The 27,890-nt window shown below is 38.9% G+C and overlaps 1 protein-coding gene across 1 annotated transcript; it reads left to right on the top strand.

Moving 5' to 3' along the window:
- Nucleotides 1–119: 119 nt before the first annotated feature.
- Nucleotides 120–27,839, top strand: rab3gap1 (RAB3 GTPase activating protein subunit 1). Its single transcript, XM_077617133.1, has 24 exons — nt 120–226; nt 341–396; nt 722–800; nt 871–1,000; nt 1,182–1,260; nt 3,380–3,499; nt 3,646–3,811; nt 4,350–4,449; nt 5,740–5,821; nt 7,920–7,988; nt 8,615–8,688; nt 9,416–9,508; nt 10,226–10,398; nt 11,503–11,598; nt 12,873–13,045; nt 14,033–14,090; nt 14,999–15,334; nt 15,916–16,053; nt 21,457–21,684; nt 23,378–23,474; nt 23,843–23,946; nt 26,024–26,139; nt 26,567–26,669; nt 27,429–27,839. Exons 1-24 carry the CDS (start codon nt 152–154, stop codon nt 27,663–27,665), a joined length of 2,982 nt encoding a protein of 993 aa, XP_077473259.1. The 5' UTR covers nt 120–151; the 3' UTR covers nt 27,666–27,839.
- Nucleotides 27,840–27,890: the final 51 nt, after the last annotated feature.

Raw genomic sequence — 27,890 nt, forward strand, 5'->3', positions numbered from 1 at the left:
AAATGAAATGTATTTTTAACATTCTTTGACAAGATTCTATTATAAAATTAGCGTGTTAAAATCACCGATATGGGGCCTTTAAGATGGCCAAGAAGTGATGATATCTGTCCCATACTCGTGGCTAGCGCACAGTAAATCTAGCTATATACATATGATATTTAGACTGTGGAAGAGGAGGAGGGTGAACCGCAACGTCAACGACATCAACATGGCGGCGGTCCCTGATGTGAGTCAAAATACGACACAAACAATTTAACAAAAATAGCGTAAAATTAGATGTCACTGTCGTTCAATCAAAAAACGCTACATCATATTTTTAAATATTTTTTTTCTATTTCAGTCCGATTCAGAAGTGTTCGAAATTACAGATTTCACCACTGCGTCTGAATGGGAAAGGTATAGTAGTGACTATGCTGGTTTAATTGGACTGTGTTGGTGTTGTTGTTAAGAATCTCTTAGAAAGTCACAACATTTTTTTATTCCTGTCATTCTGGTTGTAAAATATAAGTTATGTGTAAATGACTCTATAAATATTTTTTGATTTACACCCCTAACAGCATGTAAACAAACCACCAACCCCTCCAACGGTGTATTTGTCGATTAGTTTATTAAGTACAACCATGTTTCATACATAAATCGCACCAGAATATAAAATCTGTTTTTGAGAAAAATAAAGTTATCCACATATTGTAACACAGACTCTATTTTTCTCTACTTGAAGATTTGTGTCCAGGGTTGAAGAGGTATTAAATGAGTGGAAGCTAATTGGGAACTCAACTAGGAAACGGTCCAAAGAAAGGGTAATTTCATTTCAAATGTTTACCGGACAACCTGTTTTCTTGTTTAACGGTGCATTTTCTGTTTGCACAGGGTGACTTTTCAAGTGGCACTTGGGAGGAGAAATCTCAGGAGATTAATTTTGTTGATTTTAAATTCTCTATAACTCACTATGCATTTGTACAGGAGCACGGGAGCAGTTCGAATGTTGAATTGGAGGAAAGTATGTGTCTCTTTTTTTTTAACATAACTCACAGTCAATTAACGCAAACTCGCATCAACTGTTGCCTTATGTATATAAAAGTCTCATTCATTTTTGTGGTTTTAGATTGCACTATGTATCTTATAACATTTGATAATACGTGGAAAAAAAGCATAAGAGCACTTTTTTTGCCTGTCCACAGCTAACTTCCCCATCGCAATGCAGGACCTTTTGTGCACTTATAATGATTTCCCCCCTCGAGCCCACTGCTTGGTCAGATGGTGAGTTTGTGAATCTGTTGTATTTGCCTTCTGCAAATTTTGCCATTTTATTACAGTAATACCTTGACATACGAAAGCCCCGACATGCGAGGAATTTGAGATACGAGTAACATTTCTAGCAAATATTTACCTTGAGATACGAGACAAATTTTGAGATATGAGCATTCGAGACAGCCAGGTGGCTAGGCCACTAGAGGTTGTTTATGATTTCAGCGTCTTTCTCGCCGCATCTCCCTCATGCAAAGATATCTACGAGCACTGGACGGAGCGTTGCATTTTTTCCGTGTTTTTTTTTTGCGTTCGTCAGTGCAGAATTAAGGGAAACACAATGGGTCCAAAGCAAGCCGGTGCAATGAAAGCTAGTGCGAAGAAAAGGCATGTGATGACAATCGATATTAAGCACGAAATATATTATTTCCAGATAATAGGGTACATTGGCTCGCCAATACGGATGGAGAAGTAGGAAGTTTGCCTCGAAAGCCGCGGTGGAATACACTAACCTCTTTGCCTTGGTTATTGCACAAGGTTTAAATTTAGTGTAACGTAAGATTCAAACTTTTTAAGTGTGTATGGATAGGAATCTAAGTTAAATTTAAAGTTTGTTACGTTATGAGTGCATCCATGAAGTCTCTCTCTCCCATCCGCGAACTCCCCGTTGTATTAAGTAATGCCTCATTTTAGCATTAAGCATCATAACCACTAGTTTGTTACTCTGTTAGTAGATGGTGAATTACAACCAATAAAATACGTTTTTCCATTGTAATATCCTGTTTTTTTGTGTTATAAATTAATTTGTATTTAGTTCATTTCTATGGGAAACGCTGATTTGAGATACGAGTAAATCGACATACGAGCTCAGTCTCAGAAAGCATTAAGCTCATATCTCAAGGTATGACTGTATTACAAAATACTGTATTTCATTGACCAAGGATCTGAGTGGGTCTGATTGACATGCAGAGTGGGCTTTTTAAACATCTTGTAATAAATCAATTGTATTTTGGATAGACTGGTTGTAATCAAAAACAATGTTTCCTCTAAGCTGCACGCGTGCGCAATTGCGCACTACTCCCGTGTTCTCCGCGCACAGCAAACATATGCAGCGTACAAAATAAAATCCAACCTGAATTGTAAAAAAAATACAACGTACATTATATTTATTTTCTTTCCATTTTGCAACGCAACTCAGAGTGGCAGCTTGTCACTCACTGACAAACGACCAGCAGATTTTCCATGACCCATCCTCTCACCAGAGCCACCAAACCGCGTATTCTAAAAGTTATACAGTCATTAATTGGATCCAGAACTTTTCTTGTAACTTGAAAATTTCGTAATTAGAGCAGTACTTTTTATATGTAAATTTTCTCATTCTTTCCACGGTCCTCACACAACTACAAACTAAACCCTTTAAAATTTGTCAGTGTCCCAATTTTGTATGAAAGATGTGAGGAAACGCATAAATGAGAGAAAATTATAATTAAATGATTTAATGTCTTAAAATGAATAACAAGCATATGAAAATGTGCCCTGCACCGCTGAAATAATTCCCTCCGTGGCCGTTATTATGGGAGACGTAATACCTGTGTTTGTCCGCCAGATGGCGGCAAGTGCCTGTTCTACCAGGGCCGAAAGCCGTCCACTTTGTATTACATTTTAGACTTTTAAGTGTGCCCTATGTGTGTGTGTGTTTGAAAATATCTGCCGCATTGCATTTGTATGGTTTTTAATCGCTTAATAAGGGGAATTGCAATCATTAATATGGGGAGCATTTAGCCGAGCTGGATAAGTATGTAAGAGAGAATCTTGAAACATGGATAGTGGTTGTTGTGAGACAGCCAATTGAATTGAATTGAATGCTTTTATTGTCATTATATGAGATAGAAAGAGAGCCATGAAATGAGAGCCCAGTAGAGGGTAGCGATGTTCTAAAGTGAGAATCAATGCATCCGCGACAATATTTTCAAAATAAAATAACGAAGAAGGAAATGCATTTACTTACGTAACCTGAAAATTTCGTACCTAGAGGCATTCGTAAGTAGAGGTACTACTGTATTGCATGTTTGGTCCTAAAATTGTAAAAATAAAGATAACCAAGTGATATTGTTTTTATTTCCAATAACAGGTATGGGATCCGAGAGTTTATCATCATATCTCCGGGAGCTAATGTTGAGGCTATCATCAGCGAGTCGAAATGTAATTTGCTTCTGAGTTCCATTTCAGTTTCTCTGGTTAACAGTGGCTGGTAAGAGATAGTTTACAGTCAGCAATTAGTTTCTCCACAGGTTTAACATGTAAAACCAAAATCATCGTTTTCAATGAAGTACATTTTTTATTTTTGTGTTTAATGATTGTGTAATTGATTTTTGTGTTTTTCTCTCCCACAATCAGCCAAGTGCCCATGTTTGTACAGATCCAGCAAAAGTGGAGACGACTTTATGCTGGCGAATGCCAGGGACATGGTGTCCACACTGATTTTGAAATGGTACACCTTCGCAAGGTGCCAAGTAAATACAACCACCTCTCTGGCCTTCTTGACATATTCAAATCAAAGACGGTAGGTGCCAGAATGGGCTGCTAAAAATATTCTATACTGATGGTTTCAAACGTTAGCTCATTCACTCCTAAGGCACATAGTTTTATGAATTTTGGAACACTGCATTTCACTGCAAGACTTCTTTCACTGTGGATTATGACACTTGGTTACCTGCTTCTTCTGATTTTCCCATGATTTCAAATGGGGAAGCACAATGTTTGGGATGTGGCCTTTAATAAATTCACAGTTGTGCCGCCATTAGCAACAGTACTTACTGTGTATATTTTTTGGCCTCAAAGAAAATATTTTTTTAAAGAAATTCTCTCGTTATCGTGGCATTTAACAAAGTTTTTAAAATTCAGTAATGTGACTGACCTTGCGATGGTTGAGGACAGGTTCAGTTAAGTTTGACTCAGACAGTGGGACAAACAATTAAATGTATATGTAAACATCTGACTTCAACTGTATAGCCTCTTTACAAACTATACTGTAAAAAAAAACTTAAATCTTGAAATAGAATGAAATTTTGTGACAAACAATTGATTTTTCCTTCTCTTAGGGATATACCATACACCCTTTACCTCCGATCAACATTGCTATCCGTTTTACATATATTCTTCAGGACTGGCAGCAGCACTCTTGGCCACTGCAGCCACCAGGTAGGTTTACATAGTACAGACAATAAGTATAAAGGTTCTTTTATTATTTTTATTAACTCTGTATACTATCTCACAAAAGTGAGACTTTTTGCACCGGTGAATCGTAATATAACATAAACAAATTTAAATGAACTTCGATTATGATGCAGACACACTCAAAAATAAGTTTAATCTAACCTTACACTAAACTTAATTCTAATTTTGTTTTACATTTTTATACCTTTCTTCCGGCCGGGTTGGCTCTGTTTGCCCCACCTCCAACCTGACTTTTAGTATCGATGGGCTGTTTGCTGTTGTATTCCCTTCAAAATATTCCGAAAATGATGCACACAAATGTCCTCACAATAAGATAACGCACGACCACTTGCCAACGTGGTGACTCAGCGGAGTCTAAGGACCTCATCTCCCTTGGCCGTCTCATTGCATCCGAAGAACACCATACCCACTGTGAATAATGGGTGTGAAGCATCCTGCTTTGGGGCTGTTTTTCTGCAAAGGGACTAGGACGACTGATCTGTGTAAAGGAAAGGATGAATGGGGCCATGTATCAAGAGAAAAGGAAAGGATGAATGGGGCCACGTATCAAGAGATTTTGAGTGAAAATCTCCTTCCATCAGCAAGGACATTGAAGCTGTGACGTGGCTGAGTCTTTCAGCATGACAATGATCCCAAACACACAGCCAGGTCAACAGAGGAGTGGCTTGTCCTGTAGGGGCCTAGCCAGTCTCCAGATCTCAACCCCATAGAAAATCTGTGGAGGGATGTGAAAGTCCGTGTTGCCCAATGACAGCCCCAAAAGATCACTGCTCTAGAGGAGATCTACATGGAGGAATATCTGTTGACATATTTAGTAGTGATCAACCAATCCGGTTTTGGAGTAAAATTTTTACAGTAAAAATATATACCAGAAACGTGACCAGCCCACTCTTCCGCAATTAACTGAAAGTCAAAATGTTGGGATATTGGAATGAGTAGTTCTGGCTTTCCTCTAGGTTGTTTAACACAGATAAAGTTGATCATCTTTTTGTGTTCTCGATCCCATCTGTAATGTATTATGTGAGCCCACAAAGTTTTAAGGACATGCTTCATTGAGTGGTAAAATGTCATTGGGTTTTAAACCAAGGCTCAATGTCTCTCATTAACTAATGGGGCCCTAGATGAAAGCGATAGAGTTCATATGTTTCTCTGACCAACTCCTGTGTGGATGTGCTTTTAAATGTGCCATTGGAATAAATTATTCAATCATTTGTAGATATATAATTTAACACTAACTTTGTTGGTTTTTGTTAGACTTCGACAACCTTCTTGGAGGTGAGGTGGGAGTGGAGGAATTTGGGAAGCTTCCATTTGGTGCATGTGAAGAAACAATCAGGTGAAATGATGTCATGTGTTTAACATCTGAAGAATTAGCAACATGTTCGTTTTGTTGGTGTTGAATACAACATTCTAAATTATGTAAATATAAATTTAAATAAAGTTTCACTCATGTCCTTCCTTATACCTTTCAAGTTCAGTAGAGGCTTAAGATGTCGGATGTTTCCAGACGTAAAATGTTGAAATGATGCTCAGAAATATTGTCAAAGCTAAGAAAACAACGATTATATCACCTGAAAAGGATAAGCTAGTCTCTGTAGAACATGATTTTTTTTAACAAACTTAACTTGAAATTGGTATTTGTTCCTTCTTGGTCACCATGGGGTGGTCGTTACTTGACATTGTTGAGAATCATATCTGCCTTCCTTACTTTTACTCCAGCTCAGAGGGAATGGTAAATTCATCATCATAGCTGTGATCGTATCTTTTATAATGATATTTATAAAAATATTATTTTTAATTCCAAGAATGCAACCAGACAAAAGCAGGAATTTTGGTGGAGAGACAGAACAGAAGTGTTAAGTAAAATGTCATTAAACACGCATGCTCCTTAATTTAAGTAGTGTTGCTATTTAATATGAAACCGCATTAGGCGGGGAGACATCCATAAACCAGAAGACGAGAAGAGAGGGCTAGGTCAGATGGGGGAACACAGTATCAGGACCAATCTTCTGTGATAATCAATGAAACCACTTCTTACGTGTCAGCTTTGTTATCTCTGATCTTGGCACCAACATTTGCACATGGGGAAGCATTTACCCACTCTAGTGTGTGATCTCATGTAGAAAATCTCAGTGCAGTGAATTTCATCCTGAATTCACCACGGTTACTAAAGTGGAGGCATGTTTACTTGTTCAAAGTCATTGTCTTCCACCTGCTCATGTCTGCCAATACTTTTCCATTTTTTTAGGTCACCCTATATTAGTGTTACTGAACTAATATTAGTCTAACAGTACAAATGAGTTGGCGGCCCAGCGCTGAGTGGTTAGCGCGTCGGCCTCACAGCTCTGGGCTCCTGGGTTCAAATCCAGGTCATGTCCCACCTGTGTTGAGTTTGCATGTTCTCCACTGCAAGATTTTGTACCAAAAAAATACAACATATCAACAAGGGTTGGCTCTAGAGGTGACTGTGTAGTTCCCTTCAAAAAGAGTGCATTCAGCCAAAGCTCCTTCTCTGTCCATGCCGCACATACCTGAACCTCTTCGCCAATCATATTAAAGCCTGGCTGTTAGACGAACAAAATTGCGATCACAACGCTGTCTAAACTGTGCTACGTGTGTGTGTCTAGTATGTGTCATCATCAAACTACACAAGGGACTATCTCATCTCTCTCATCTCATTTTCTGAACCGCTTTATCACTAGGGTTGGGGGGGTGCTGGAGCCGATCCCAGCTGACTTTGGGCCAGAGGCGGGGGACACCCTGAATTGGTGGCCAGGCAATTGCAGGGCACAAGGAGACAAACAACCATTCATGCTCACACTCATACCTAGGGGCAATTTAGAGTGTCCAACCGGCCTACCATGCATGTCTTTGGAATGTGGGAAGAAACCGAAGTAGGCCTGGGGAGAACATGTAAACTCCACACAGGTGGACTAACCTGGATTTGAACCCAGGTACCCCACTGTGAGGGTGACGCGCTAACCACTCAGCCGCCGAGCTTGCCACAAGGGACTAAAGATGGGAATTAGCCCTTGGCTATAATCTTACATATTTACACATATATATATATATATATATATATATATATATATATATATATATATATATATATATATATATATATATATATATATATATATATATATATATATATATATATATGTTCATTAACATGAATATAAATATGTTCATTAATATGTGCTATCCCTTATTAAATAAATCAAGCTCAAACATTTAGTCATAACCCTTACACAAAATGACTTCAGCCCTATTATGTTAAATCTCACTCATACTCTGTTTTCTTACATTGCCAAAAAATGGATTGTAAAGGGTTTTCTGTTTTTTGTAATAATTTTGAAAATATGAAAACGTCATAACATACAGTATTCTGTACATGACCTGTAAAAAAACACCATTGTCTTTTTCCCATGTAGTGAGCTTCATCTTTCTACCACTTGGCCTGAGTTGACGGAAGGCACAGTTTTGGACAATGATGTGTACAGGTAAGCAAGTTATTTAACCTTACCATAACTTTTTGTCCTTCTCGTTTCAGTGTTTCCCACCCATTATAACTGATCCATACAGTCCTATGTTTTACATAGTAGCAATAATAGCAATTCATGGACCCAAACATGAGAGAGAGAGATGCTTTCCTAGTACAATGTTAACACTAATCGTGTGAATGTGGTTAATAACACTTTTGCTTAATTGGCTAATACCTTCTAGGATGCATGTGAGGACACCTACTTCTCAGGCAGGTTCCCTTGTAAAGTAAGATAGATGATTCCAAAATTACATTGATGGAAAATGTAACCCAATTGTCAATATATCCAGTGGATGTTAGTGTTTCCCATGGTTTAACCAATGGATCCTAAAATTACTGCAGAAATAGTACGTAACTTGTGTTTAGCATTGGCAAAACAATGTATAAGAAACGTTTTTAAAAAAATATTTATTATTATTTTTAATTTATTTATTCTTAGAAACACTGCATTTTTAAGCCATTAGCAAACAGCACTAGGAGAATTTCTTTGGTTAAAGTTTTCAAAAATGCAAATATTTAAATTTTTAAAAGTCATTGTTATAATCATGATAATAGTTGTTTACATACATTGGTTTGATTTCACAGTGACCTTGACCCTCTCCATGCACCTCACTGGTCTCTACGTGTCAAGACAGTTGAACATCCTCAGTGTTTACTTGGTGAGACATTTAATTGTTTTGCTGTCTGTTTCCAAACAGCATTTGAGTGGACAAATTTGTCAAAACCTTAACATGTTTGCTATTTAACTAGAACGAAAAATGAAATTTGTGGTTTATTTGGAGACGCCGCCTTGACACATAGCGAGATGAGTTCAATTGGAGCAGTATTGTGGATATGCTCGACCACGCATGTCAGCAGACAGGTTTATGTGTGTGTCCTTTAAAGAGATGGTAAGTTGATCATGGAGTGACACTCTTGGTCAATATTTACCAAAACATCATAGTAAGAACACGTGAGTGACGTGGCTTCGCAGCGAGAAGAGTAGACATTCTAACACGGCAGATTTTCTATGTCTTGGTCGTGAGGCATCCTAGACGCCAGTCAGCAGACTTTAAATATATCCCGCCATATGAGGTCAGGCCAAAGCTATTTGAGGTTGCCGTAATTTAAGATATCTGAAGACTGACAATTTTGCATGCACAGTGTGTTTCTTCTACAAGATGTTTTGTGAATAAACCATTTGTAGTTGGGCAAGCTAAATTGAATGATTTTAATTTGCTGGAGAATGCCCAGCTCCAAGCATGGTTGTTTTTGTATCAACCTCTCACAATTCACTTTATGATTATCAGGTTGCGCTTCATACACAACAGAGATTATGCTTAGCCATTGTATGGGAAGTAGAGACTTGGTTACACCTTTGGTCTGGTCTATACCCTTCTGCTGCAGGTGATTTATTGAAGGATCTATTTAAGCTTCGAGGGAGAAAAGAGACAACACAAGAGATTCTCGGAAGAGCATCAACTGAGGAGGAGAATAAAGGTAAAGTTACCTAATTTATAGAAAAAGACAGCATCATTATTGTCCCAGCAGAAAAAAATAAATAATAATCAAAAACACACTAAATTATTTTTTCTGAAATGATGCATGTTCATACATGTGTACAATTGCTAAACTCTTTCACCAATAGATGTTGGCAAATTAACATTTACTATTTGTTGGTTATTTTCTGTTTTGCAGTAAGAAAACAACCATTATTAGATAAATTAATATAAAACTGTTTTTTCTGTATGTATCCATAATCGTTTTTTGTGTCTATATTATTTTTCTGAAAACCGGCCTGTGAATGAATTCATTACTTTTCCATGTCCCCCCTCTGATAATGACTTCCTTTTTGAATTCGTCCATGTGCAGGCAACATCCTATCGGAAATACCATGTGCGAGGATTTTTCTGCAAATTTTCCCTTCAAACACATTTGTACTCCCTATTAAAACCAGGAATATGGTGTTGAAAATTGTGAATCGGGACGGTTTATACGCGAATAATCGTAAAATTCAACGATTTTAAGGCAATTTTAAGGGTGCGGCTTATACGCGGAGGTGGCTTATATGCGAGAAAATACGGTAACTTTCCTTGGAACTCAAGTATTCTACTTGCAGCTTTTTATTGATAAACTCATGTGCTTAAATATCACCGATGCTCATTGATAGCTGTGAAGGTGCATATCACAATTTGACTGCAAAACATTTCTTTACAGATGCTGGTGATATCAGCTCTGCTTTATCGAAGCTGACAGAGCCCAATGCACCAGTGCCAATATCTAAACTCTCCGTTTCAAACATGGTGTATAATGCTCGAAGGCACATTCAACGGCATAGACTTACTGATGGTTGTCCGCTTGGTTCAGATATACTTAATTCTATTCTTCAGGTAAGTGTTTTTAATAAGTGACAAGTGAGTTTTCTGCAAAAGGTTTGGCAAATAAGCATTAGAAATGAGAAATTTGATCGAAGTAATGAGTCCTGCAACAGATCCGAATTCTTGCAGTGGTGGGAGCATGTCTGAGAAAGGCATACATATGGCCTTTGTTGGTGATGAACTCCCCCCTTTACAATTGTCATGAAGGCATAGCGTCATCATACAGTCCAAATTCAATGTTTTTACCAGCAGGTTTATTTTGATTGGGAATGTGAAACTGGGTTGTTTAGAATGGAACGGAATGGGAGATTGCTCTTTTAGGAAAAATATTTTCTACTGCATGGTTTTAGATCAATTCCTGTGGTTTATTTTTCTTCCCGGGAATTTGCCCCCCCCAGGTTCACACATGAATTTGTTTCACAGTGAAGCAGACTGGGCAAAAACACATTTCACTTTTTGTCTCACTGAGGTCAAATTTAGAATCAGACCTCTACTGTTTCAGTCCAGTCAGGATTGCCATAATTATTATTTTTTCAATGCCACTATAATTCATTCATTCATTCATCTTCCACACCGCACATCCTCGAAAGGCTTGCGGGGGTTGCTGGAGCCTAACCCAATTGACTTTCGGTGAAAGGCAGGCAACACCCTAGACTGGTCGCCAGTTAGTCGAAGGGCACACAGAGAGACAAATGACAATCCGCACTTACAATCATACCGCCAGCAGCGGGAATCGAGCCCGCCCTGCCCGCACTGGAGTCAGGCGAGTAAATCTCTACACCATGAGGCGGTTGCCACTATAATGAGAAGTAGAATTTTAGGAGCAAGTACTGTCAGAAGTATGTGGAATGTTACACAAAATGTTTGTCCCAATTCATACAAATAAAAAGAACTGCTACTCGATACTAAGAAAAAGTACGTACACACAAAGACCTTAAACATTATTTATTAAAATGTTCTCATTGTTTTTGCATTTAGTTTTCTTAATCCTGACTGACCTCAAACAGGAGAAGCCTTCAAACTAATTTCATCGGCACTGCATGATGTTGACTGCTACTGTACAGTGCAATGTGTATAAAGTATTTCTCAATTTTAAGGCCTTTTTGCTATGTTCAGTATCTTTTTCCTGATGCTGCTGTGGATAAAACATCAGAAAATAAAACTGCACAACAAAATACTGATGTAAAGCCGCCAAAAGATCAAAACTCTTACGTAAGTAAATATTCATTCATTCATTTTCTGAACCGCTTATCCTTACAAGGGCCACGGGGCATAAGTAAATGTTCAAATTTCTAATTTTTGAGTATAATCATGTGCATTCGATGTTTTATTTATGAAAAACATTATTAATCTATTTTTATATGAGAAATATAGATATTAAGGTTGGCAGGGAAGTGGTGAGTATTGGTAATAACAATAGGGCAGTCCCAGATGATTACTTTCTCCCAAATAATCTATTCACTATGTTTACCATTAGTTCAACAGTGAATTTTTTTCACTATTTAAATCTTATTGGGTTGACATTATTAATTCACGAAAAAAACAATTCTGAACACTTTAAATTCGTAAAAATAATAATAATAATTGAAATTGAAGGAACAGTAACATCTCTTTTAGGCAAGCATCACAACAATAATGCTGAAGACAATAACTAACACCAGCAGCAATGGAGTAGATATACAGACGTCACGTGTAACTGTTTATTGGTCATCACCATTCGACGGTATGTTGTGCTAGCCAACTAATTTACACCATCAACGATGTCGATTATTCAGGACGGTTCTAATACTTTGGTTCCAAACGACGCATCACTAACATTGCTAGCACACTCACCTTACCCAATAACATTCTTTCTGACGGATCTTCCCGAAGCGATTACTGTCTTCGCTCGAATTTCGCAGATAATGTTGCCGCAATAATCGAAAAAACGAAAAGTAGGGTCACCTCTATTATATCAACCATACTTGTTTTCACGTCTATACAATATCAATTTATTTAATAAGGGACATGACATGTTTTTCTTCTACTATATATTTTTTTACAACGCTATGACAATTTTACCAATTTCGTCATACGCAGCTGGGTATGATGACAATTGGGCTTTTGTCGACAAACAGACAAATAAATAATCAATTAATAATAACAATAAATAAATAATCAATGAATAATAAATAAATAGTCAACATGATTAGTAGTCAACATGATTAGTTGTCAACATGATTAATAGTCAACATGATTAGTAGTCAACAGGATTGGATTGGATTGGATTGGATAACTTTATTCATCCCGTATTCGGGAAATTTAGTTGTTCCAGTGGCAAGAGGGTGAGGATGCAGGAATAGGAAAGGCATTCCACATGATTAGTAGTCAACATGATTAGTAGTCAACATGAATAAGTACCGTATTTACTCACATTTAATCATTTTTATCTCAACTGTAAATCCTGGGCAAAATTAACAGAAGTATTTGTTTTGTCTTTTGCCTAGGACCTTTTTATTCAGCTGAAGTCTGCACCAGTTGAAAGTCTGACATATCGGCTGGCACTTTGCATGTGTCTCGTCAATTTCTACCATGGTGGGCTGCGGGCTGTTGCCTACCTTTGGCAGGAGTTTGTCCTAGAGTTGCGATACCGCTGGGAGAATAGTTATAAAATCTGTGGGTGGGTATCACACACGGGATCACCATTATTCTTAAATGATGACACTGTGCATGGCTAAAGCTAAAATTAGCGTTCGATTCCAAAATGGTGTTTTTTTCCCTTTTAAGTACCTACATCAAGATTTTTTCCCTACAGTTTCTGTTCCAATTAAACAAAAAACTGTTTATAAAGTAATTAGATGATTTCAATTGATTGGTGTTTTCTGCATCTTCAAATGAAGCCAAAAGTTTACATAATAATTTTTGTTTGTTTCATTTTCTGATAGACTTCGACTCACTTCTAACTTCTACCATCAGGAATGTGGTTTAGAGCTCTCAAATCAATGGCAAACCCTTTGAAAAACACATTTTGTCAGACTGCTTTCATCTTTTTGAACTCTATCTAGTAAGACAGGAGGGTTGACCCTGTGAAATTGAGTCATTTAAAGTTAGCAATTTATCTTTTTAGCTTTTTATTCCTTATTCACGGACTGATTTCCATTTTTAATTTTGTTGAACTTTTTACAATGACAAAGATTGAAACATAATTTAAACGGGCAATAAAGAGGCAACGTACAGTTGCCGCCGAAATCTCTGATATGTAAACATTTTATCCTTTGAGGACCCAAGGACGTTTATAGAAACAAGTGTGTTGTTTTTTTGTCAGTAATTCAAAGCCCCTACGACATCATGAGTGATGGAAATGATGGTCTGGGTCACCAAATGTGTTAGGGAGAAATTTATAATCATTGAGGTGGTAGGTTGTGTAATCAGTAGGAGCTCTACTGATCTAGAACATTTTACCACAACACCAAGATGCCACCACCCTGTTGTCAGCGTAAAAGCCTCAACATTTTAAACAGGATTCTACTTTTATTTAGCATTTTTCTCCCCAGTTACAATTAAAAAGGGTTGTCCAGTGTTTTTTATGTATTTTATTTTGTTTATGTATCCGCTATTGCAAATCAACCTCTCCAAATAGTGTTCTGTTCTATTTCAATACATGCAGATTACCGGAAGATGAACCTCCTGATCTTCGCTGTTGTCTTCTGCATCAGAAGTTTCAGGTAGTTATCACTTTCTCATAAGATACAAATTAAGGTAATTTCTCAAGGTAAAAGGTGTTTTTTTTCATCCCCAAAAATAATATGAAAATTAAGGTGGAGTGGTATTTATACTTGTAGAGGTCCAATCTCCTTAACAGTTCAAGAAAGAACGCCTCATTTACACATTTGAGAGATTCATGTAAATTCTGATGGCTTTTTCGCATCCGGTGTGTGGGTCCAGTTTTATCTAGGTCTACATTGTCTTTTCCTGTGTCTCTGCTTGCTACTGCTACAAACTGAATGTCCCGAATTCGGGACGAATAAAGGTTAATCTAATATTATCGACTCAGTCACCCTGTCTCCCGATAACTGTTTATCTTTCATCCATATTAAAAGAAGGCTCTCCATCTCGTTATGAATGTCACTGCACAGCTTGGAAATTATGGTTAGTCTTTGGAAGGCTTGATATCCTAAATTGCATCCATCCTTCTGCTTCAGGATGGTGCATATTGTTGAAAAACTCCTCTCGTATTGGCGAGCCAGCTCCGTCACACGTACACCACTCATGGATAAAAATGCAACGCTCTGCACAGTGCTCATAGAGATCTTTACACGAGGGAGATGCGGCGAGAAAGATATCATATGTAGCCTCTCGCGTCTCGTATGCTCGTATCTCAAAATTTGTCTCGTATCCCAAGGTAAATATTTGCTCAGAATTATGCCCGTATCTCAAATTCCTCGTATGTCAAGGTATTACTGTAGTTTGTAACGCTTAATTCCATTAAAATGACAGTAAGCTCTTCTGGATGATGATGATATGATAATCAGGCTTCATTATTAAAAGTAAACAACTAATAATGATACATTACTCTTCACCTGTAATCAATAGCTCCCTTTTTCTCTGCATTTTGTTACCTGTTTTTACATAGATGCTAAACTGCTGCATCAAGAGGAAGCAAGCCAGAGACCACATTTCCAAGAACCCTGAGACTATCACAGAATTATCGGAGCAGAATATCCGCCAAAGTAGTGCAGCAACTTCACCTGGTGAAATAACTGCTGCTTCACATGGGAAATCTTTGGACTCTTTGAGTGACAGTGAAGAAGAGTTTTTTGAATGTTTGAGCGATCAAGGGGACACACAGTCTGGATCTGTAAGAAGGGAAAAAGATGGCAGCAAAACAAAACCAGAGGGCAGGATGCATCCCTATAACAACATGACCCTTCTGAACTCTTCAGAGCTTCTCTTTATTCCAGTGACACAAGTAATCGTTTTCCTCAATTAACAATATCAGGAGTATACTTTGACTATACATTTTTATATTTTATAAAACGATATGCATATGATGACTTATTAGTTGGTGCCAAAATGTTTGTCAAAATTGTGGCAGGCGACATTTGACAAAGATTGCTCTCATTAAGTTTTAAACACGCAACTTTCAATTTGAAAATACTTTAAATCTTAAAGATTTTTAGAAGTTATCAGAATGCCATTGGTTTATGTGCACATTGATTGAAAGTGCTGATGTTATCAAAGGTGGTAATGTTGAAGGTGCAAGATAGTTTTGCCTTCTAGGAAAGATTGGGTAGGCTGATAATGAGGATTTTCTCACGAGGCCTAATTGTCTATAGCAGCATCAAACAGGCCCATGATTCATACATACTCAATTGATTTAATCGAAGGATATTGTATAATCTTAACTAGCCCCCCTTGTTGCAGGTTCGAGATCCTTGTCCACATTGTGAGAGTCAGAGTAAAAATTAGATAACACCATGAGTGATTAAATGTGTATGTAATGACTATTTCAATGTGCTACAGTAATACTTAATTTTTATGTTTTACTAGGAACCTGCTCCCATGACAGAGGATTTATTAGAGGAACAGTCAGAAATACTTGCAAAACTGGGAACATCAGTGGAAGGTGCCCAACTCCGTGCTCGAATGCAAAGTGCCTGTCTTATTTCTGACATGGAATCTTTTAAGGTTAGACACAAAATCGGCAGTAAAACAAAAACAACAGCTCCTGTTTATTACTTGCTATCTATGGTGTTTCCCTATGTAACTGTAAAATTGCAAAGTGCTTGTGTTTTGATTATTTTTGTTCCTTGTCCTTTTAGCCGTGATTCGTTCAGGCTCATGGTTTCTGATTGACACAAAGTAATCAGTGTTAGTGAGCCCTACCCACTGTTCCAGTCTACGGAGTAGTGTTCATGTTATCATTAACTGTATTGATTGTGGCATTGAGATCCGATAATACCAGAACTGATGATTTGCTTGTTTCATTATTCCGAGGAATATTATTTCGGACTTGGATAAGCACGGTCTTGGTGCTGTAATGTGGCTGAAAACCAGACTGAAATTGATTAAAAACATTGTCTTGTATCATAAAAGCCTGGAATATCCCAAAAAAAACCTACCCTTTAAATAATTTTTCCCAGGAATATCAAATTTGATTTTGGCCTATAGTTACTAATTGTCATAGCATCCAGATTATTTACTTTTTTATTACACTTAAATTTTCACAAACTGATGAAATTTTCTTGCTTGAACAGAAGTATTAAATGTAAAAAAATGCAGTGTCTGCTGAAAATAAGTATGATACTGAATACTTAACAGACTTATTTCAAGCACTAAATTGGGATATTAAATCTTTAAAAGAAATTTTAGACTCTAATTTTAAGTAATATTTTGCATACAATAAGCAAAAAACACAAAACACCTAATTTCCAACTAAATATTTAGTGGTAAAACAATTCCCATCGATCAGGACCCTTTAAGAAAGCTTTCAGGAACACCGAGATTTGTCTTCATAACAGAATTGAGAACAATTCTATTTTTTTAACATTAAAAAAATATTAATATGCCATTTTTTATCAAACTACTAAATACACAAAACTACAAAAGTAAAAAAAAAACCAATGTTTTTTCGAGAAAATGTTATAATATTGAGCCTTATTTTTGTAAGGATTACTGCTAAATCCCATGAGGAGTCACTAAATCTGAAAATTCTCTACCCAAGATGAGGATGAGATGTACTGTTTTACGCTCATCAAGTTTATATATACAGTAATCCCTCAAATTTTGCGGTGAATGTAGTCCAGACATGGCCGCGATAACTGAAAAACCCCAAAGTAGGATCTCCCCTATTATTACTACGAGGAGGCCTCCCCCTTTATTAAAACATTTTGTAGCCCATTCTTCTTCTCAAACTTTTCAAACCAGCCCTTCCTTGCAATAAAAAAAAATCAGACTTAGGCTTGTCGTCATCATTGACTAGACAAAAACCTAATTGTCATCATACCCAGCTGCGTATGACGAAATTGAAGGTGCTTCTCCACGAAGTGCACTTTTCTCAGGCAAGAGTTCAGACTTGCTGGCAATTTTGCCGTGATGGATACATCGCATCACCTCCCGAGCGCAACCAGCTCCCGGCGACTGCGAAGGATTGCCTCACCGATGCCAACAAAGAATAAAATGGATCACTTACCTCCCACTGTCTTCCTTACTTACCTAGTCAGCCAGCAGGAGGCAGATCGCCGCCCAACGTCCTTCATCTATCCTCACCCCGAAGTTGTTACACCGAGGGGATTGTGTGTCGTGCCGTGCTGCTGCAGTTTAGAGTCCTGATGGCTGTGGGGAAGAAGCTGTCCTTAAGCCTCTTTGTCCGTGCCTTGTGAGACCGGTAGCGCCTGCCAGAGGGAAGCAGCTGGAACAGGTCGTGACCAGGGTGGTCCGGGTCCCCAACAATGTTCCGAGCTCTGCTGATGTAACGAGGGCTGGCAATATCTTCCAGTGAGGGCAGAGAGCAGCCGACGATCCTCTGGGCAGTGTTGATCACTCTCTGCATGGCCTTTTTGTCTGCTGCCGTGCTTCCAGCGTACCACACTGTGATGCCGTATGCCAGGATGCTCTCCACAGTGACTTTATAGAAGGTTACCAGAAGCTTAGTGTCCAAGTTATTCCTCCTGAGTACCCTCAGGAAATGGAGTCTTTTCTGGGCCTTCTTCACTACTGCCGTGGTGTTTGTGGACCAGGAGAGCTTGTCCGTGACGTGGACCCCCAGGAATTTAAAGGACTGGGCCCTGTCTACACGAACTCCATTTATGAGGAGTGGGGCCAGATCTGTGCTCTGTTTGCGGAAGTCCAGGATTATTTCTTTAGTTTTTGTGTTGTTCAGTGTGAGGTTGTTCATCAAGCACCACGAAGACAGTTTGTTGACCTCGTCTCTATAGGCCGCCTCGTCCCCTTCTGAGATGAGTCCGACCACAGTGGTGTCATCAGCAAATTTGATGATGTAGTTGGACTGGTGGGTTGGTGTACAGTCATAAGTGTACAGGGAGTACAGAAGAGGACTCAGTACACAGCCTTGAGGGGAGCCAGTGCTCAGTGTAATGGAGGAAGAAAGGTGGGAACCAAGTCTAACAGTTTGTGGTCGGTTGGTTAGGAAGTTCTTTATCCAAGAGCAGATGGAGGAGGATAGTCCGAGGTGGGAGAGTTTGTTAGTCAGAATGTCCGGTTTCATGGTGTTGAAGGCTGAGCTATAGTCAATGAAAAGCATCCTCACGTAATTCCCATGGTGTTCCAGGTGTCTCAATGCTGTATGTAGAGCAATGGTGATAGCATCCTCAGTGGACCTGTTAGCTCTATAAGCAAACTGGTGAGGGTCAACTGAGGGAGAGATTGTATTCCTGATATGGCGGGCTATCAACTTTTCAAAGCACTTCATGATCACAGGTGTGAGAGCAACAGGCCTATAATCATTCATGCTGTCGATAGTTGGCTTTTTGGGGACAGGAATAATGGTGGCAGATTTCAGGCAGGATTAAGCTCGTATCTCGAGGTACCACTGTATTTTTAAGTTAAAAGATTTTCAGATGGTGGTGTCCCTTGAGATTTTTTCAATGCAAAAAGTGTGCCACCGCTCAAAAAAGGTTGGGAAACACTGATCTAAACCATCCAACAAGCCAAGATAAAACGAAACATGATCACAGTGACTGAAAAAGTGAAGGTGCTAGATATGCTGAAGGCAATAACTATATTGTGGCAATAAAACCACAAGGCTCACTAGCGGCACTGGTACGAGGCTGGGGTTAATCTTCATTGTGTTAGTCAGTAGCTAAACTATTGTAAAAGGTCTTGGCTTTGGTTCTAATCACGTTGGTATCCTGAGTTATCTTCTCCCAACTGTCCGAGATCCAGACCAATAGGCCATTCTCCATCTTAATGATGATTTTATTTTATTCCTAGTGGTTACCACACGCTTGTTGTCCTTGTAAAGAAATATCGTTACCATTTTCCGATTGCTAACTTCTTCTTTCTTGATGTAATGGATGGTAGATTCATTTGTCATAATGGTGTGCTACATGGGCATAGTTATTGCCTTCAGCATATCTAGCACCTTCACTTTTTCAGTCACTGTGATCATGTTTCGTTTTATCTTGGCTTGTTGGATGGTTTAGATCAGTGTTTCCCAACCTTTTTTGAGCGGTGGCACACTTTTTGCATTGAAAAAATCTCAAGGGACACCACCATCTGAAAATCTTTTAACTTAAAAATACAGTGGTACCTCGAGATACGAGCTTAATCCGTTCCGGGACTGAGCTCGTATGACAAGTTACTCGTAACTCGAGGTAAAGTTTCCCATTGAAATGAATGGGAAACAAATTAATTCGTTCCAACTCTCTGAAAAAAACACCAGAAACAGGATATTGGATTGAAAAAAAAAGTTTTATTTCTTATAATTCGCCATATATTGACAAAGTAATAAATAACGAGTGGTTTAATAGAAATAAAGTGTTTAATCTAACTAAAATTGGCCGGATTTCGCCGAGGGGAGAGGGGCTTCGTTTTTTTTTTTCCTCCACACAACGCCCTCGTAAACAGAACAAACACTCCACCCTCACGTTCGCTATCGATGGGCTGTTTGCTGTCGTACTATTCCCTTCAAAATATTCCGAAAATGATGCACACAAATGTCCTCACAATCGGAGAACGCACGACCACTTGCCAACGAGCAGCAAGCAGTCTTATCAGCGATCGCCCCGCTGCTCATGAGAGCTACAGGGGCGCTGGCTAGCGGCTCATTTTAGCTTGTAGCATCTATGTTCGCATCCCCTCGAACGGCGACTATGATAGAGTTGCTACCGGGGATGCTGTTGCGAGCCAGTGCCCCCGATGTTCTTATGAGCAGCCAACGAGCAGAGTCTTTTATCAGCGATCGCCCCGCTGCTCATGGGAGCTTCAGGGAAGCTGGCTAGCGGCTCCTTTTAGCTTGTAGCATCTGTGTTCGCATCCCTCGAACGGCGCCTATGATAGAGTTTCTACCGGGGATACTTTTGCGAGCAAGAGTATACTTCATTACCCAGAAAGCCCTCTTTTCACCGCGCATGCGCGTTGTGCGTTTCCTGGTCTGAATAGCTCATCCGGTGCTCGTAAATATTGTTATACACGAAAGATATGCCAAAAAAAATGCCATGGCAACCTGGCTTGGTCGCATCACGAAACTTTGACCGCATCACGGGCGAATTATTCGATCGAAATTTCCCCCGTAAGACGAGCATTCCGTATGACGAACGGTCGTATGACGAGGTACCACTGTATTTCGCCTATATTAACAATAGTCATTCTCATCAAAGTTTTATCAGTATGAATCACATAAACCTCCAAAATTATTCCAAAATTAAATTTTTCACACTGACCTAATGTCACCAAAAGTTGATGTTGTCAGACTTTGAACAACTTTCGGTTCGAGTGATGCAAAAATAAGTAATGTAATGTTTTTAATCACATAATTTTATGACTTTCTCCAAATATTACTTAAATCTCCTAATACGTATTACGCAAAAAAAAATGTTGTGCTCACACAGACCTTATGTTGCCAAAAGTTGATGCCCTAGAAACTAACTTCCTGTTCATTTTAAAGAAAAATAAGCAAAAAAAATGACTGTTTCAGAATTTGAATCTTGTAATTGTATAATCTATAATTTAATGTTCATCATATTTTGATTTTAAACTTGTAATAGTTCAATTTTAATCTTGTTATATTCATATTTATTTTTATCTCCGAATTTTACATTGTATGACTTCTTGCAATTTCCCACGGCACACCTGACCATTGCTCTCGGCACACCAATGTGCCGCGGCACAGTGGTTGGGAAACACTGCTTTAGATGACTCAGGACTGCTGGAGGCATTTTCAATGGCGATCCAAAATCCAAATAATGCTGGAATAGGCTCGGCGTCGTCTTTCTATGCAAAATGTAATTCCGAATAAAATAGGAAAAGGCAGGACGACGTCCTTCTCGGCTGTTCGTATTATTCGGCACGTGTTTTGATCAATTTTTCATTCCTGTTGATATGATTTTGCCATTTTCGTTTTTTTTATAGGCCGCAAACCCAGGTTCTCTTCTTGAGGACTTTGTCCGCTGGTATTCCCCCAGGGATTTTTTAGAAACGGAGACCGTGAATGAGCATGGACAAACGGTATTTGAAGGCCACCTAAGTCCAAGGATGAAGATCCCTGGCAACATTTGGGTTGAGACCTGGGAGAATGCTAGGACTGTACCAGCAAATCGGCAAAGACGGCTTTTTGATGATACCAAGGAAGCAGAAAAGGTCAGAAAGTGTTTTAGCCCTCCATTATGTAATGTATTTAAATCAAACACTTTTGTTTTTATGTGATATCATTCATGTTTTTTATCTTACAGTTAAGGAGGTAAAAAATATGTAAAAGTAAATACACATCAAAGGCAGCAAGATTGTGCCTGAATGTTGTGCTATGACCTCTCAATGTGAGCACACGCAATTCTCATATTGTAGGATGTGTGATCCTACTTTTATCAGGTCATTGTTCACAAGATGTGTCTGGCTCTCATTGGGCGCATCAGGCTCTCACCACTTCTAATGGCTGTGTTGCCTTACAAAAACGAGCGTTAATAGCTGCTCGTTAAGGGATACCTTGATTTTGGACACTTCAAATGTGTGCCGCAATTGTATGGTTAAATTTGGCGCCCTTTGTTGATAGGTTGGGAGCTGTCTCAGCTGCCCGCTCCCAACTAGGTGACAATCGACCACACCCACCCTCCGTATCTTCCTATTAGATCAAACCTTGAAGCATCATCATATCTCTCAAGGATGATCTGGTGTGCTATAGGAAAGTATCTTCCAGCATTATATGAATACAATGTGGTCATCTGTGGAAAAAAAAAAAAAAAAATTTAATATTGCAATATATCTCCGAGATCCTAGCTGTGCCACTCCAAATGTGTTGATGCAATGTTCCCCAAGTGGACGAAGAAAGTCTTGCCGAGGACGTTCATGCCCATCTCAAAAGAGAGAGTGAGGTCCATTTCAATGGCAAAGTTGGTGAATGCTGTTGAGCGAGGTGCATTTTCACACAAAGGAAAGGATATTGAGGGAAGTAACTGTTGATTGGGAACGAACCGTATTAACTAGAATGGGTTCGGTCTTTGAACGATTTAACTATCGCCTTCAGGCAGGTGGACAAAATGAACGGTGGAAGGTGTGCAGAACACGTAGAATTACCGTATTTTCTCGCATATTAGCCACCTGCGAGTGGTTTAATATAGTACAAATGTGTTACTTTGAATGGAAAATCTTAAGAAAAATCATCACACGTGGTGTTTCTGAGATACTGTATAAATCGATTGCTGGTTTGCACATTCCTCAAGGGTGTTGCCTGCACGTAGACCAATTCAAAAAGGAAGTCAAGTGAGCAGTACAACCAGGAAGTGTGTGCACAGTGGTCTGCTTTGTCCTCCCTAGGTAAGATGGCGGCGCCCTGAGCGAGCAATGGCAGGCACAATTGAGTTTTTTTTCACGTTTTATACAAGATACGTTTTTTTTTTCTTGAATTTCGTTCGGAGACGTTAAAATAAATTTGTCTTGTGTTATGTCACCTTGCAGTTCCGTGCATGTCAAGTCTAATTTGTGCCCATATAAGCCGTACCCTCGATTCAGTCATCATTTTTTTAGCAACAAATACGGCATATATGCGAGAAAATGCAGTATTTTTTAGATACAAGATACACGCATGGTCAAAAACCATATTTTGATAGCATATAGAATTTCTGTGATGCTCAATTGGCACTAAGGGGCCCAAAGTCTGCTAGTAAAATGTCTCATGCCATTACAGCACCACCAGTTCAACAGGAGCAGATTGTCTTGCCTAAATGCATTAAATTGCTGGCACGTGTGTGTGGAGAGACCATGGTGACGCTACAGCGGGCTATGAAGGTAGTTTGATTGGAAGGTCGAAACCTTATTTTGAATTTTATTGGTGTTTCAGGTGTTGCATTTTTTGGAAATGCAGAAACCTGCAGATCTGACGTGCCGTCTTCTGCCATGTATTATACATGCTGCAATTTTGAAGTTGAAAGAGGAAGGTGAGTACCTTTTTTTAGATAAAAAACATGCGTGTCTAAGTACTTCACATTTTTGAGTTACAGTTATGCAGGTCCTCTCCAAGTTGAAAGTATTTAACAGTGAGGTATTTTTCTTCATCCAATAAAGGTTTTTTGTATGTACTCAATGGTCGCTGATTGAGTAAATTGTCTTTGCAAGGATGGATCTTAAGTTTTGTATAATTTAAAAAATAGTCATGATTTGATCATAGCACCGACCACCTGCAAGGGAAACTGAGCTGGCACACCCACTCCCATTGTTTCCATTTGGTGTTTTTGTTCATTCGCCGTTTTGAAACCTAACTGTAATTTTTGCTTCTGACTTTTTGTTCTTTACCCCTCTCTTACAGAGGTATTTGACAACATATCATCTGTCAAAAACAAAATAGAAAAAGCTACAGCTCAAGCAAGCAAGCTACTGCAGCAAATGAATCCTGATTCCAATAATTTAGAGGTTTGTACGATCTTTAAATTAACAAATTAGGACCATCTCTTAAGACTGTGGTCCTTCTTCACTTTGCGGCTTTGACTTTCGCGGCTTCACTACACCGCCAATTTTTTTTCTGAGTGATATTAAAAAAAAGCTTTAAAAAATGTCGAAATGTTGAAACTCGCAAAAGGAAGACGGATGAAAAATGGCTGTGAAAAGTGGCGGAAGTCAGGGCAGCGCTTCATCTCTTAGCGCCGAAGACGGTATCTACAATAGAGAGAGAGGGCGCGCCAAATATCATATATATGGTGCCTAGATGCATTGGGTCTTGCCATTTTCTCTTTTGTTGCTAGTGAATTTTGCATCGTGCCCATCACCTGTGGAAAAAGACTATTGTTTATTTTTCAGTCGCCGTTGAAAATGCCTCTTAAATATTGACATTTCTTGATTTGCTAAACGCGTAGCACGCCATTGCGGCATAAATGGCGTTCTTTTGTACATAATTCAGCTGGTAGGAATCTTGTTAATGTTAATGGGGTCCGTCGCGCTATTCAAAGTGAGACACAGGAAGTGAATGCATTCCCCCTCTGGAAACGCACACGTGTTGTGGCGATCTGTAAGCTGCAAATAAATAAAAATATATTCTCGTGAGGTGAAGAGGTCCAAGGTGTAGCGGCTGGTCTCCACCCAAGTTGCCGTGCTGCACATTGCAGCGACCGTTCTTCTCCCCGAAGCGCTGCCGCTTTGCTTGGCCACTGGCGCACACGTGCTGTTATTCGCCGCTCGAAGCTTGCATCTTCCGAGGTGCGAAACTGCAAATTCTTGTGTGGACGAAGACTCAGAGTAGTAAAAAATCTAACAGCATTATGATGGATTTACACCGTAGATACAGCTGTGAAGCTGGCATAATGATAGGACATGAACACAGTGCATGGATCCACTCGGAAGGTCACATGTTGTGAGTGATTATGAGTGACTACAGCTGGTGACTTCTTTGAGGCCATTTAAATAGGGCTCATTGGATACAAACGCTACAATGGGAAAGTCAAAGGAGCTCAGCATGAATCTGAAAAAGCGAATCCTTGAGGCCTTTAACCCCAAGTACACCATGCCTACCGTCAAGCACGGTGGTGGTAGCATTATGCTGTGGGGCTGTTTTGCTGCCAATGGAACTGGTGCTTTACAGAGAGTAAATGGGATAATGAAGAAGGAAGATTACCTTCAAATTCTTCAAGATAACCTAAAGTCATCAGCCCGAAGATTGGGTGGGTCTTGGGCGCAGTTGGGTGTTCCAACAGGACAATGACCCTAAACACACATCAAAAGTGGTAATGGAATGGCTAAATCAGGCTAAAATTAAGGTTTTCGAATGGCCTTCCCAAAGTCCTGACTTAAACCCCATTGAGAACTTGTGGACAATGCTGAAGAAACAAGTCCATGTCAGAAAGCCATCAAATTTAACTGAACTGCACCAATTCTGTCAAGTGGAGTGGTCAAAGATTCAACCAGAAACTTGCCAGAAGCTTGTGGATGGCTACCAAAAGCGCATTTTATTTTCTCTTTGATATTTAGGCTAATTGGCACCTGATGGGTGTAAAAAAAAAAAAAAAAAAGAAATAAAAAGAATTATCTTTTTAGGTGATGTAGTTTCTGAGAAAAATGATGTCCACATCATTAGTGAACGCCAGGCCCTTGTAGTCCAAAATTTAACATTGTAGTCTTTGACAACCAAAAATGTGATTTCCACACGTGGATGCCATGTCATAGGACGTTAAGGACGTTAAAGAATTACATACAACGCAATTAACTTGCCTTCCATCGGCTGTCCACCGATTGAGGGTGCCCCCCACCTCTGGCCCAGAGTCAGCTAGGATAGGATCTGGAACCCCCCACGGCCCTAATGAGGATAAAGCGTCAGAAAATGAGATTAGCGATGAGACAATGAACTTGCATCCATTCCAATGTAACTGATTTTGCCTCCAACACAGCCTCGTGAGGCCGATGTTTGCGTTGGTTGCTTTACTATATATTTCCCCAGGTTGTGTGCATTTGTTTTAAGCTTTGCACTGCATTAAATTGAGACATTTTCCTTTTCCCTTAGGATTGCATTGACTTTTTGATGACCATTGAAATGGTCATCGCCCAGTTTCGATCTCTCAAGACAAAGTTTGGTATTGTTGAGGCTGAGAATGAAGAGGAAAAAGCGGAATTAAAACAGTAAGATATACAGATATTGCTTGCTATCTGAACTTTACTCCTTTACTGTAACTGACACACCAGTGGAGGCCAGTGAAGTGGCCCAGAGAACCATTTTTTTAAATTTACTTTTCAGCTAATTTTACATTGTAAGACTTTTGTATTGAATAATCGATTGTTCACACCTGAGCATTCCATGTGACTATTTTATACACACAGGAGGCACCTTGAATCCACCCTGATTATGATTTCTTTCATTTTTTAAAAATAAATTAACAAATACTCTTCACGTTGTGTGCCTGATACATTTTCTGTCATGCTGCAAAGCAAACTGAAGAAAATAACTTCTGAATGTATCATATTTGGGTACAATTGGACACATTGCCCGCTCAGTCAGCATTTATTTAGTTAGATAAATTTTTGACTTTGATTTTCTTTACAATTTCAGTTTTCTTAACTCTCTGCTTGATGAGCCAGAGGTTGAGGTGAATGGATCTGGTCAATCAAAGGTTGGAGGCATCATTTACAGACTGTTCATGAATGTGCAAGAGGTATGCATCACTTTATTCTGAGCATGGTTGTAAGTGGCACTGCAAAGTCACCAACTACAAAGATGCCCTATCCCAACAGGGGATAGAGGACAGTTTTGACTTTATTTATAATCTACTTCCAATCCACTTATATTTTAGCCCCGGAAATTATGTTGTGAGATCATCAAATGAATCATCACAAGAAGTAAAGGGATCACTTGCCAACAATCATTTTATCTCAATTAGAATATAATTAGAAAATCTGAATATTTCATGTGTACGAGCATTCAAAGGTTGAGGTACCACTGTATTTGTAAACATAGTATATACAGTCTTCCCTCAATTATCGCGACTTCACTTATCGCGAAATAGCCTCTTTGTGATTTTTTCTGCTATTAATTATTTTTTTAACTTCAGAAAAATGTGAAAATCCACGCTGAAACTCGTAAGCGGAAGCCACTCTTGTTACTAGGACTCAGTACTGAAGAAGAAAAAAGTTGTAATAGGGGTGACCCTACTTTACGATTTTTCGATTATCGCGGGCATGTCTGGTCCACATTAACCGCGATATTCGAGGGATTACTGTAATGTACATTGGGCAAAATAGTATTGACAAGCACCAAAACCTTTTAAATAGTATGACAAACCTTTGTTTCATTTACTGCTTTAAAAATTATATATCTTGAATTAGATATAAAATTTTACCTGTTTAATCAACAAAGCCCAGAGCTGTAGATGTATGAAATACATTCATGTCAATTTTTGTTCATGCACCCTTAGACTGGCATCCTGGATAAAGAAACTGGACAGAGAAAGCAAGAAGAAAATGATCTGATTGAAGGGCAAAGCCAAGCTCCTGATTTCCCTTTACCTGCAGGGCGGGAGATTTTGTTGCGAACATGTGTACCTCGACCAGCACCATATTCCAAAGCACTTCCTCAGCGGCTTTTCTGTGTATTGACGAGGGATGAATTTAGACTTGTGGGGGCCTTCTCCTCTGATACTTCTTTCTTTTAGTTCCACAAACTACAGAATTATATTTCACTTAAAGTACATATATTAACTTTATCCATTACAACACATTATTTGCACTTTTTTTCCAACATGCTCACCTTTTAATTTTTCTTTTTTTTAAATGACTGTTCAGATTATTGCAAATCAATAAATGTAACCACAACTACAGCTCAAGTAGTTAAGCATCGTGAAAAGGTTCATTTTTATTTTTTCAGCATTTCAGTTAAT

This window comes from Stigmatopora argus, chromosome 13 (assembly GCF_051989625.1).
Source record: "Stigmatopora argus isolate UIUO_Sarg chromosome 13, RoL_Sarg_1.0, whole genome shotgun sequence".
Classification (NCBI taxonomy): domain Eukaryota; kingdom Metazoa; phylum Chordata; class Actinopteri; order Syngnathiformes; family Syngnathidae; genus Stigmatopora; species Stigmatopora argus.